Source organism: Pogona vitticeps, chromosome 1 (genome assembly GCF_051106095.1).
Source record: "Pogona vitticeps strain Pit_001003342236 chromosome 1, PviZW2.1, whole genome shotgun sequence".
NCBI classification, from domain to species: domain Eukaryota; kingdom Metazoa; phylum Chordata; class Lepidosauria; order Squamata; family Agamidae; genus Pogona; species Pogona vitticeps.
The window spans coordinates 167,006,053-167,020,298 of NC_135783.1; the positions used below are offsets into that span (position 1 = coordinate 167,006,053).

At 39.5% G+C, this 14,246-nt stretch overlaps 1 protein-coding gene across 4 annotated transcripts in view; it reads right to left on the reverse strand.

Annotated features, from left to right (window-relative positions):
• COL4A2 (collagen type IV alpha 2 chain) overlaps nucleotides 1-14,246 on the reverse strand; it is a 410,505-nt gene that overhangs the window by 110,695 nt on the left and 285,564 nt on the right. For all 4 annotated transcript variants that reach the window (XM_072992602.2, XM_072992648.2, XM_072992721.2 and 1 more), the window contains 2 exons: nucleotides 5,729-5,836; nucleotides 2,664-2,771 (listed from right to left, as the gene is read on the reverse strand). In XM_072992602.2, the coding sequence (XP_072848703.2) occupies nucleotides 2,664-2,771; nucleotides 5,729-5,836 (216 nt within the window). The remainder of the gene's footprint in view (nucleotides 1-2,663; nucleotides 2,772-5,728; nucleotides 5,837-14,246) is intronic.

The following is a 14,246-nucleotide window of genomic DNA, read 5'->3' on the forward strand; positions in this document are numbered from 1 at the left end:
CTGTGCCAAACAGCTGACTGGCCAGATCGTTGCTTGAAGTCGGCTTCTTCCTAGTGTCCAGCAGCTTCAAGCAGCTGGTCTACTGGTCAGTTGCTTGATGTGGGTGCCCGGTTCCAAAATCTGAGAAGGTGGCAGCAGTAGTGGCGGAGGGGAGACTGAGGTGACAGTGGCAGCAGAGGTGGAGGCCAAGACAGCAGCAGAGGTGGCAGTGGAAGTGAGGCCAAAGCCAAGATGATGGCAGGCTGAGGTGATGGCGGTGGCTGAGGTAAAGGTAGTGGCATGGACAGGAAACCAAGGTGGTGATGGCAGTGGAGCAGAGGGTGAGGTAGCAGTGGTGGCAGCAATAGTGGAAGAAGGGAAGTTGAGGTGGTGTAGCAGCAGCAGAGTGTGTGGTGGGGTGAGGACACACATACTGACCCGAAAGTATTGGATTTGGGCTAAAATCCTCATGACTTTAGCCTGAATTTAAAAAAAAAACAACCCAGTCCCTTCCCCAGTTTATTTCAGCAGTGAGTGAGATCAGGCCCTGAGTTGAAATTTCCTTTCTTGTACTTTGAAGCCATAGGTTGAGGCCCTAGTTATGAAGCAATGGAAAACAATGGAAAACAGTAATTCTCCATCTTGTGTGACAGCACCACAGAGCAAATATAAACAAGGAAGAAACTTGTTTATTGAGTTTATTACTGCTTTTAACAATGCACCAGTGTTCACAACATTTGTATTAGGTAACAAAGGACCAATATATATATATATGGAAACTGTTTCCCAAGCCTGGAAATGATAAGGAACTGGATCTGTATCAGCCAATTATATACTCTGGTTTCTCTTCAGATCACATAAATCTTTCACGTTTTTAACCAATTATTTCACTGAAGTAGAACTCCAAAACATTAACAGGCATATTAGCTGTATGTTCAGCAGGGCCAGGTAGTGAGGTGATAGGGCAGTGGAAAGCAAGTGATCTCCCATAGCACAAACTGGAAAAAAAATTTTGATTCCTGACTCTGGGCACAACATAGCTGATAAATAAAGCTAAAGACAGACCCAGGGAGCCTGCGACCAGAGCTTGCAAACAGGATAATAAACAGAGAGCTCGCTGAGGGAGGCCCCTAATAATTTTATTTGGTTCCTATGGATATACATACAACTACATTTAAACTAACAAAACAAGAGGGACAGGTATCCTAAAGAAAAGAGTTGAAAGTTAAAAAGCTAGAAGGGATTATGGAGGGTGGAGAGAATTCAATTGAATTCAGTTACCTGCAAAGTTTGTGCTATGTTTGTCTTTGTTCCTGAGTGTAAAATGCTATATACATTTTTTTAAACGGGTGGCACTGTTAGAAGATAAAGTCACAGACTTGGAGCAGTGAGTAGCCACATTCAAGGCTATAAGGGAAGATGAAGCCTACATTGATAGAACTCTTCAGCAGCAGCAGCTGTCAGAGGGGACACTGCTGATGGAAGAAAACCAAAACATTGCAGTGCAGGAAAATGCTGTAGAGGCTGCAAACATAGTGGAGGAATCACAATGAAAAAGAATCACCGTTAGGAGCCAAAGAAGAAGACACTCTTTCCCAGTGGAACTACAAAACTGCTTTCAGTTACTTGAGAGTCTGTCAGACAGCATGCAGAGGAGACCCCACAGGAGGACATGAGTAGGGCTGAAGCGCAGCAGAAAACAGTCACTGAACCCACACCCTACAAAAAGAAGAGGAGAGTAGTTGTAGCAGGGGACTCCCTACTACGTGGAATTGAGACCAAAATATGCTGGGAGGATCCATGGACTCACCAGGTATGCTGTCTCCCTGGAGGACAGTTAAGGGATATGATGGAAGGATTGCCATCACTCATAAAATAGATACATATCCCTTTCTTCTTGTCCATGTGGGAACAAATGATACAGCCAAGAAGAGCTACCGAGAAATCACATCTGACTTTGAAGTTCTGGGAAGGGAACTCATGACCTTTCGGGCCAAGAAAGTTTTTTTCATCCATCCTACTGGTGCTTAGAAGAGGAATCGAAAGGAAGATACTCTAAGTGAATGACTGGCTACGAAAGTTGTGTCGACGAGAGGGATTTGGTTTTTGGGATGAAGGGCTAAGCTCCCTGGAAGAAGGACTGCTAGCCAGAGATGGTTTGTACCTTACAAGGACTGGGAAGAATGTTTTTGGCCACAGCATGAAGAACTTCATCAGGAGGGCTTTAAACTGAGAGGGAGAAAGGAAGCACTCCCTTCCTTCATGCCATTGCCTTGATTGCATCCAATAGCGGCATTAGGGGGTGGGGGGAAATTACAGCAGCAGCAACACTTCTATCTGAGTGTGCTCTGCGCTATCAAGTTGGAACCAATTTATAGAGACCCTAATAGGGCTCTCAAAGTAAGTGAGATATTTAAGGAATGGTTTTAGAAGTTCCACTGCCCCAGTGAGTTTCCATGGCCAAGTGGGACTTCAGATCCTGTTCTCCAGAGTCCTAGTCTACCACACCACATTGGGAATTCCATTATAATATTATAATTCCATTATAAAAAGATTTGTGTATTATAACATGTCAGAAAGCATTTTAGGATGTGTTTCAATTAGACTTTAGAACAGAACTTTCTTCTATAAATTCAAAACATACAATAATATATTCTTAAAAATAATGAAACAATTTCATTTACCTTTTGCTCCTGGAGTTCCGATCAACCCAAACCTTCCTTTTTCACCTAATAATCCAGGAATACCTGGCTCTCCTGCTAAACCTCGTTCCCCAACTTGTCCTGGGAGTCCTGTGGAATAAATATTTCAGTATCCTCTGCATTATTACTTTATTAATCAAATGATGGTAAAAGCATGACTGGACTTACCATAAACTATTTGCTCCAAAAGTAAACAAAAATCAAGAAGCAAATATATCCATCATGCTGGTACTCTTCCTTTTCTACCTGCTGCTTCAAAGTAAAATTAGCTAATTTAAAAATACACTTCAAAAGGCTTTATATGCTTTATATGCTTCAAAAGGCTTTATATGCATGCATAACTTCAGCATAGTCTCAGGGTGCCCAGAAGAAGGGAATGGGAAACAACATCTGAGTTTTCTCTACCTGGAAAACCCTGAAAAGGGTCACCATAATTCAGAATTGACTTAATGGCACATGAAAAAACAGTCTATGAACAATTATTAGGATGAGATCAACATATGTGATTCCTGTTGTTAGTATGTGAAATTCTTTGTCTATTCTGCAACAGATGCCTTTTCTTTAAAATACTCTTCAAAATACAGCTGATTCATGAGGAAATCTACCTTTCAATAAGACTTTTTTAAAAAAAATTATCCTCTTCTAAAATGACATCACCTTTGCTAGCACTTCCTAAGGCATCACAGAAAAATGATCTAAACCAACCACACGTACACTAATTGCTGATAGTAATAAATGCAGCTTTGACTAAATGTTACAAATGCGGCTTTGACCAACTTCTACATGTATCGTTTTAATCATTTTTTTCCTATTTGTGTTGATTTGTCATTCTTTAGTAATAGCGGTTTTCAAAAATCCTGTTTAATAATAGTATTTAGAAATGGAAACCACATTTTCCTCAATAACTCCTCTGACAATGCAAAAGCAGAAATACTGTATATTCTCAACAAACTTAAAACTGATTTTGGTTGGATCCTAATTCAATCAAATTCAGCCAACAGACAGCTTTTGAACCAGGGAAGGGTTCTACTGACTGAAAGGAGGCACAGACACCACGTCCCCCTTCCCCCTGCAATCCCATGGAATGTTGCAGAAGATCCATCAACCCCCTGGAACAAATTTTCAGCAGGCATTCAAGTGTAAGCTAGCAACTTCTAAACTGTCATCAGTTCATTCGGGCAAAACTGGAATGCAATGTATGATATATATGCAAAGAAATACATTTGTATCTGGAATCCAGGGTGGCACCATATTCAAATTCAAAAAATGGTGATGCCTAGCACTTGAAAACACAGATTTAAAAAGCTCCAAATCACCACTGGGAAATAAAAATGGATGCAGGCAGCACATGTGCAATTTGGAGAAATGAACAGCTAGGTCAATTGTGCTATGGGAGGGGAGGCCAGAGGGTTGTTTAGTGTTGCTAGGCCTCCATGGCTATGGGTACAATCAATGATCTTCATTCTGCTTAGCTTTAAATCACAACAGAATTAATGTTAAGACAGCATATAACTTTTTGGATATTGCATAATTTCTTTTAAAAAAGGAAGCACTAAGCATTGGCACTGCCAGGTAAACAAAGGCAAATGGCTACTCCAAAAATGAAATCACAAGAGCCATCAAACCAAGAAAACAACACCAAACTGAAGAAGAAAAACTGTCACCCACAAATATAGTATTTCTGCCATACATCAAAGGGGGCACGGACCACATGGGGAAACTTTTGAAAAAACACAACCTACAAACAGTATTCAAGCCCACCACAAAAGTACAACAAATGTTATGGTCAGCAAAGGACAGAAGGGACCCCCTCACCACTGCACGAGTATACCGGATACCTTGCAGTTATGGACAGGTATATATCGGGACCACAAAATGCAGCATTCACACCAGAATCAAAGAACATGAGGGACATTGCAGATTAAAACAACTGGAAAAATCAGCAGTAGCTGAACATGCCCTAAAACAAGTTGGACATGAAATTCTATTTCAAAATACTGAAGTACTGGACAACACCAGCAATCTGTATGTTAGACTGCACAAGGAAGCCATAGAAATCCATAAACATAAACAAAGCTTCAACAGGAAAGAAGAATGCCTGAAACTAAACCTGACCTGATGGCCCATTCTGAAAAATACAACCTGCAAAAGGTCAATGAGCCACAAGGGCCAGAGATCATTTCATAACAAAAAAGACTAGCTAATGACACCCATCAACCACAGTGACAGATAATCTCTCCTTCTCCCCCCTTCCTCATCAAAACAAAAACATGCTCCTGAAAAAACCCTATCTCCTGAAAAAAAAAAAGACAAAAAGCCGTTCCCACAGCTCTAAATACTATCCAACAAACACCAACAGAGCATGGACAGAGTTCCTACTCCAGTCCTCTGAAGATGCCGGCCACAGAGACTGGTGAAACATCAGGAAGAACAACCTTCAGAATATGGCCAAAGAGGCCGAAAAACCCACAACAACCATTAGATCCCGGCCATGAAAGCCTTCGCGAATACATTAAACAAAGATTTATTTCATATGGAAAATTATTATGAATATACAGGATATATGAGAGATTTGGTATGTCCATATCATCTTGTGTGTTTTCTTAATAAAGCGAGAAGTATACAACCAATTCTGTTTACAGATTATTAATTCTTCATTATGGATAATTGCTAATTAAACACTGGAAAACAATTACAAGTCCAACAAAAATGCAATAGGTAAAATAAATTAAAGAACATCTCCATCTTGTCAAACTGAGTTTGCTCCAAAATGAGTTTGCACTACTTTTCAAATCTCAGAATACAGAACAGTATTTTAAGCACCCGTTAATATATCATGAATGAGAATTCTGCACCTAGTCTTTTACTTTGTAGAATTAATGTATTATTTTAAGCACTATTATTTTAAGCATAACTGTATTTTACCATGATGTGTGTAATGTTATGTAACTTATTAAGCATGTTCATAACTATATTAACTAATAATAGTCATTTTCTTTGTTTCTTACAATAATTTCTACATCAACATATAAACATGTAAATGTTACCTCTTTGTCCCGTTAAACCAGGAGAGCCTTGAGAGCCTCTTATGCCTTGAATGCCAGGGAAACCTGGTTCACCACTTCCCCCTTTTTCCCCTATGGCTCCTTTCACCCCTGCAAAAATAACAAAGTAAATAAATGCCATTTCTTCTGGCTTAGACACTGTCAAACGTAAATGCAGGAAAGCCTGATCTATCACATGATGCTTTAGCCGGTTATCTCACCCAATACTTCCATATCCCCAAAAGTCAGTCAATATAAATAGCACAGAAATATACACAAAAGCTTAATTTTTTTAAATAAATTCTTGTCCTCTTGTACCAGTAAACCCATATTTGAATATCTATTTCTCCAGTGCAATTATATATATACTTACTGAATGAGTGAGTTCAGTGAGGTTTACTCCCATGTCACTCTCTGTAAAGACTTCTGCATCTAACAATTATAAGTTCCTTCCAGAGAAAATGTACATTGCACAACAATGACAGCCATGTCCATTTTAGAGAAACCAAAAGTTTCCTATTCTTGCCCGCCCCTGCCGCCAGGTTCCAGGGATGTCTAGAGATTCCTTTTGACCTTGGAAAAGACTTTGGGAGACACAGAATAGGAGAGCAAACTTAAGAGCCCCAAATTGGCACTGCTACTCCTCGTTTGCCACTGGGACTGGCAGTGGTGGTTTTCGGGAACCAAAAAGCTGACTCCCTAAGGCTTCCCAGGACAAAAGGGATCCCTAGGGATTACCAGAATCTGGGGGAGAATAAGAAACTCTTAAATTTCCTGAAATGGCCATGGTCATGTGGCATAAAGTTGTGCAGCAAGATTCTGGTGACAGTGAACATTAGCTGTTGACTCATATGTTAAGAGCCACTGGACATCATTCATTCATTCATTCATTCATTCATTCATTCATTCATTCATTCATTCATTCATTCATTCATTCATTCATTCATTCATTCATTCATTTATTAAATTAATACTCCAGCTTTCTATTCAGACTACATGCAGCCCCCACCAATTTAGTTCAGGGCCTGCTTTGGTAAAATTGTTAAGATTGTGATTTGGTCCAAATTGATTCAGTCCCGAGTTGCACAATGCTCTGCATCTGAATCAAAATGCAGACATCCAGATCACCACCAGTTCTCCTATTCATTGGTACTGGGAAAACAAACCCACTGTACTATTTTTTCATGCCTGCATAGGTATGGTATGGTTATGGTGGACACTAAAAAGTAGGTTAGCTTTCTCAAATTTCAGACAGCTTCACGAGTGTGTATGCTTGTTGCTCTATAAAGTTTAATTTTTCAAAAGCAAGGTGCAAAGTGTGCTGTTTATATACTGCCCCAAACTGCTTAAAGGTATTTTTTAAAAAAACAGATAATAGCCCAATATTGCTTATTCATGCAGATTTTGTCTTCATATTGTCTTCCTAGTGTATGGTACTTGTTTCCTACAATACCTATCGCAACCTGAAGCTTTACAATAAAAAAGCTGCACAAAAAAAGCAGAAGCAACCTAATGGGCAGTAAGTGTGTGATGACAATCTTTTTAGTCGCATGGCAAGTGAGCATTGGTCAGCTAAATCAAATGTTCAAATAGGGGTTAAATCAGCATATGAGGAAGAAATGTAATCATTTTGCTCATGTGAAAAGCGACAGCTCTGAAGAGGTGGAAGGGCTCCACGTGAGCCAGAGCTCAGCTTTCTGAGGGTTCACTGCAGAATAACAAATATACCAGAATACGTAAGACAATGGCTAGAATTCTGTTGCCTTTTGGAATCATGTAAGGACAGTGATGCAAGTTATCTTATTGTGCTCCCTGCACTCCCTGCATTGACTGATAAAGAATTCCAACATCAGATAAAATTATTGCTCACTGAGGAAACTGCGAAGAAGCTTAAATTTGCAAAGCAATTTTTTTTTGAAAATGCAAATAAGCCAGAGAGATGGTTAGATTAAAGGATTGGATGATTAAAATCAGATTGAAGGATCAGATTATAGTTAAACTTCAAACTAATAATTTATTTATTTATTTATTTATTTATTTATTTATTTATTTATTTATTTATTTATTTAACCTATACGCCGCCCACTCTACCCAAAGGTCTCTGGGCGGCTTACAACAATTAAAATTCAATAGAAGATAAAGTGGTATAATTATATCAGTTAAGATAGTTGGACAAACGAGTGGCTGAAAACTAATGGCAAATGTAGAAAATGTACACATGAAGACATGCAGAAAGTCATCTCCAGAAAAGGAACAGAGTGATAAAAAAAAGGTAGTAAAGATCATCATCATCATAGGCATCCTTCAGTCTCGAGAGACTATGGTATCGTGCTCTGCATGGAGGACTTGGAACAGCGTCTAGTGTGGCTGAGAAGGCCAATTCAAGAGTGACAATCCCTTCCACACTTAGGACAAATACAATCTGTACCCCGTCTAGCTCCCTGATTTTGCTGCTTTCGTGACTACCTCTTTGCCTCAGCCTGCTGGGCGAGGGTCTCTTCAAATTGGGAGAGGCCGGGATGCACTTCATGCCTCCAGGCTGAACGCTCAGATATTAGGGTTTCCCATCTGTTGAGGTCCATTTCCAAGGCCTTCAGATCTCACTTGCAGATATCCTTGTATCACAGCTGTGGTCTCCCCTCTGGGACGATTTCCCTGCACTAATTCTCCATACAGGAGATCCTTTGGAATCCGACCATCAGCCATTCTCACGACGTGCCCAAGCCAACGTAGACGTCGCTGTTTCAGTAGTGTATACATGTTAAAAATTCCAGCTCATTCTAGGACTACTCTATTTAGATCTTTGTCCTGCCAGGTGATACCAAAAATGCGTCGGAGGCAACGCATATGGAACATGTTCAGTTTTCTCTCCTGCCGTGCACAAAGGGTCCGGGACTCACTGCAGTACAGGAGTGTGCAGTAAAGATCAGCAAGATGTCTAAACAAGTCAAACTTCTCTCAGTGAACCTGAAAGGACTTAACTCACCCCAAAAAAGAAGAAAAATATTCAGCAAACTCCTCAAAACTAAGGCAGATATCATATTTATCCAGGAGACTCATATTAAAGAAAAAGATTAAAAACTGTTAGAAAACCCAAAATTGGGTTAAGTCAAGCAGACAAAAGAAAAAAGGAGTGACTTTGTATATCAAAAAAGAGTTAGATCTGGAATTGGTGTTTGCCGCTGAGGATGGGAGTTTACTGATAGTAGAAATCTCTAAGGAAGGCGAAAAAATCTTATTGGCTAACATCTATGCACCAAATGAAGCCCAAGGTAAATTTTATTCCCAACTGAAGAATCAATTAATACAACAAAAATGTGCATTATGGGAGACTTCAATGCAATAATTGACAAAGAGAAGGACACATTTAAGAAAACTGAAAATAGGATGAAAAAGACGAGGAATATGATACCTAAGGTGTTCCTTCCAACAGCAGAAGAATTAAACCTAATTGACCTATGGAGACTCAGAAACCCGAACAGAAGAGACTATACATTTTACTCAAATAGACATAAATCATGGTCAAGAATAGATAATTGTTGGATATCAGCGGAAGCTACACATCAAGTAGAGGACATTGAAATATTACCAAATACATATGCAGACCATAATTTAATATTGATGACATTAGGGCATAGGATAAGGAGTGGCTTTTGGAGACTTAACATGCAATTATTGAGAGAAGCGAACTTTTTGAATAAAATTAAAAATGAGATGAATTTTTTTTTCAAATCAATAAACTTGGAGATGCTGATGAATTTTGGTAATATGGCAGGAATGAAAATAAACCAAAAGAAAACAAAAATACTTGTTAAAATATGAGAGATCAAGAACGACAGAAATTAATAGAAAGAACTAACTTTCAAGAAGAGAAGAGAGTCAGATATTTAGGGATCCAAATCACAAAGAAAAAAGCAAAAGCAAAGTGCGTTGCTTGTATACCGCCCCATAGCGCTTCAAGCACTCTCTGGGCGGTTTACAAGTTAATTATGCAGGGTACACATTGCCCCCCTCCCCCAGCAAGCTGGGCACTCATTTTACTGACCTTGGAAGGATAGAAGGCTGAGTCAACCTTGAGCCGGCTACCTGGGATTGACCCCAGGTCGTGAGCACAGTTTTGGCTGCAGTACAGCAGTTTAACCACTGTGCCACGAGGCACAGTGGTTAAACTGTTGTACGTAATTCAAAGACAATTATATGAAGTTGATTAAGGAGATTAAGAATAGCTTGGAGAGATGGGATAAATTACAGCTATTGTTGATGGGAAGAATAGCAACCACCAAAATGAATGTTCTACCTAAAATTTTATTTTTATTTCAGACAATTCCCATAATATTAAAACAGTCATTTTTTTTCAAGAACTTAATAAGATAATCATGAGATTTGTGTGGCAAGGTAAAAAAACCAAGAATTAAAATCAAAGCAATGCAAGATGCCAAACAAAGAGCAGGTTTTGGTCTCCCAGATTGGGTATAGTATTATAGAGCCTGTGTATTAGTCTGGATAAAGGAATGGATAACTTTTGATAATGATAGATTTTTCAAGTTGGAAGGAAATGATTTACAGTTAGGTCGACATGCTTTTCTATGGTACAAAAAAGATAAAGAGCAGAAACGTTTTAACTTGCATATGATAAGAATAACCCTACTAGGGACTTGGAAAATGATCATCCAGCAGATTTAACAAAAAACACCAGGCTGGGTATCACCCATAGAGGCCTTTACACAACCTAACCTCATGACAGAAGTGAAACTTTCAAAATATGAAGATCTATTTAAAAATGATTGTGAGTTAAGGTCCAAAGAAGAGTTAGAAACACAAAGTATATATCTAGACTGGTTGTCCAAAGCAGAAGTGGAATCTAGGTATAGAAAAGATAAAACAGAGGGCTTTTACACAGAACAAATGATATTTGATAAACTTCTGCTGGGCTCAAATGATAAAGTAATTAAGAAAATGTATGATTATTTGCTTGAAACTAAAATGCAAGATGAGATGGTAAAAGAATGTATGGTTAGGTGGGCACAAGATATAGGACATAATATTGATATTGATCAATGGTTGCAAATATGGAAAAATAGTACTAAAGTACTAATAGTAATAAAGCTCACAAAATTGGTAAATTTCAAAGAGAACATATATAAGATGTTTTATAGGTGGCATATGACTCCGGAAAATTGTCAAAGATTTATACAGAGGTGTCAAATGTTTGTTGGAAGTGTGAAGCACATGAGGAAAGTTTTTACCATATGTGGTGGACTTGTAGAGTAGTGAAAAGGTACTGGCTACAAAAATACTGGTTTGTAAAGTTCCACTAATCCCAGAATTGTTTTTACTGAGCATTATACCAGATAATATAGATAAGACAAAGAACTACCTAGTTATATAGAGAGAGAACTGGAAGAAATCAGAAATACCAAAACAAGAGGAACTCATTGAGAAGATATGGGAAGTGGCAGAAATGGATATTCTATCAAGAAGTGTTGAAAGACTGGCCAAACAAAAGGCAACTGAACAATGGGATTTATTATATAAATGGCTTGAGTCACCAATAGTGCTTGAATAACACAGAATTAAACTAAGATGTAATTGTAAGTTGAAACCTGGAGGGCAACGAAATTGAAGAAAGGTGAAAAGTTGACTTGATATCACAACATGAACAAACAGATTGGATGACAGTAGATTTTGTGTTCTCCTTCCCCCTCTTTACCCCCATATCACCCTCTACCTTTTGTATTCCTTACCTTATCCCTAGTTTTTAAAAATAAAAAATACATTAAAAAATAAAGAATCCCCAGTCATGTATCTAGGAATGTAACAGACAGCTGGGATAATGACAAACTTGCATGCTATTAATATTGGGTATTACTGGGAGGGAGCTTTTACAAATAAAGGTGACCAGCTTTTCTTGCCAATAACCAATCAGCTGAGTTCTTTTTCCCCACTCTGGCACTCATATTCTGCAACCCTGAGATCCAAGAAAAAACTTGCAGAGGAACTGGCAGAAAGATCCCATGGACTGCATAGTCCACATGCCAGAAATACTTATACACAGCTACGCGATCAGTGTTTCCTCTCAGCACAAGTAAATCAAAACATCTTTGATAACTTGCACTCTTTAATACAAGCATGAAAGCAACACTACAGTCTATTGTTCTCTCTGCCAGAGCTGAATAATGCTCTGCCAGGGATTCTTAGCCCTCCTTTCCTGGTGGGAGACAGGCAGATGGGGACACCAATAGGTGTTATCCACCAAGATGGCTGGGGGCAGGACCAGATGTCCTTTGTAAGGCCAGACCCCACCCAGCCAACCCTCTATGTGGCAAGGGAGCCAACAGCAGCTTGCTCCCTTCTGCTGCCAGGCTACAGAGCACGCCCATGCTTGGCACTCAAAGACAACAGCCTGGTTTGGCAGTGGAATTGGGTGGAGGTGCTTTTGCATCACTGTGGGTGATATTCGATCTGCAAATGGGTTCTCTTGGCTTCCAACTGCTTTTGTGGCTACCTCTGATGCCTCATGTTGCAGCAGGGAGGCATTGAACATGTTGCTTCCCTGCTTAGCCAGGCCTCACAGCATGTGTTTCCGGCCTTCGAAGAGAGCTGAGGTGGCAGCAGCTGTCGGGACCCTTGTTGGCTGCATGTGTGGCTGCAGTTGATGGAGGTGCGAAAGCGCACAAGGCAGTTTCGCCTCATTCCTCCCTCACCAATCCCCACCCTTGGGTGCAGCCATTGCAGCTGATGTTTTTCTATAATATTTTATTCAGTACTTTCAAACCTCTAAGAATGTTTTATTTTGGTGAACATGGAATAAATATACTTCCACTTGAAGATTAATATATGTTTCAAAGTCATAACTTATGGACAATATTATATAATCCAAATCTTGTTCAAGTTATATATTTAGTTTGACCATAATAATAATTTAAAAAAACTATTAATTTCTTTAACATATTTAATTTTACAATGGTGCAATGAAAATACTGACATGTTCTTATTTTATTAGGAAGAGGGTTCTGGCTTTTTGTTATCAAGTAATCATAATTCTACAATACAGTGGTGCCTCGCTTGACGATGTTAATTCATTCCAGCGAAATCGCTGTAGAGCGAAAACATCATCAAACAAAATTAAAAAACCCCACCGAAACGCATTAAAACCTGGTTAATACGTTCCAATGGGCTGAATACCTGCTCGTCCAGTGAAGATCCTCCATACGGCAGCCATTTTGGTGCCTGTAAAGTGAGGAATCCCTCCTAGAAAACAGCGGGGGGCCATTTTAAAAGCTGGTGGCCATTTTGAAACCCGACGATCAGCTGTTTGCTGATCGTCGTAAAGCGAAAAATCGGTTCCCGAAACAGGGAACCAATCAACGTGAAGTGAAATTCCCCCATTGAAAACATTGTTTTGCGATCGCAAAAGCTATTGCAAAAACGTCAACATAATGCGGATTCGTCGTAGAGCGGAGTAATCATCCAGCGGGGCATGACTGTAATTTAGGGTTTTCATATAGGCCACCTGAGACATAAGCTGGTTTGAAATAAGTACCTTTAATTTGTCTCTATTTTGGTCTAACAGAATTGACAATGCATTGGGGACAGTATAATACAGGGGTTACCAGAACTTACTGGGGGACATCGGTGGGGAGTGGAGGACCCACCATATAGGCAATATGGCCACCTAAATAGATGATGATGATCATCATCATCGTCATCATCATCCCCCCCTCCATGGGCACAGGGCTTGTTGAGGCAGAGGGGCTTGCATGATTCAGTGAGGATGAAAGTTATGCTGAAGTGTCTCTCAAGCCAAACAGCTGAGAAGCCAGACCAACTGTGTCCTCCAACCGTCAATTATGATGAGAGGAAATAAACAGAAATCCATACCAGATCGGTTGTGACCTAGGTCAACAAGGATTGCGTCAGATTCTATAGCCCCAGGGCATCTGGCGACAAATGGGCTACAGGGCTCAGCAGACCCTAATGAGGGATCGAGACAGAATGCTGCAAAGCTACTGGAACAATGTAAACCTTGGACTCTCACCGAAAATCGAGAAATTATTAAATGTTATTACAAGGCAAACCCAACAGCCCATGGTTTTCAAAAAAGAATGACGGAAATTTAGAAAACAAAACATCGAAGTAGTGACATAACTGAACGATTAATGGACCAGAGAAGGTTTATCATCTGGAGTAAAGTGTTTTCAGAACTGAAATTGCAACAACTAGAAAAAGTGGCAAAATCTACACAGAACAATGACCATAATATGGAAGACAAATGGAGGGTAGAGGTAGACACAACAGTGGAAGAAAGCATCAATAGAGGAACAACTCTATTGTGCATGGAACAACCCAGAAATTATGAGCAGTGCAATTCAATCACTTACTTAAAAATTCTACAACTGAAGACTGGATGACAACAGGCAGTACATTTCTGATAATGAAAGATCATCAAAAGGGTAATGAACCCAGTGATTATCAACCTATTACATGCCTTCCAACAATGTTTAAGCTCCTCACAGGAGTA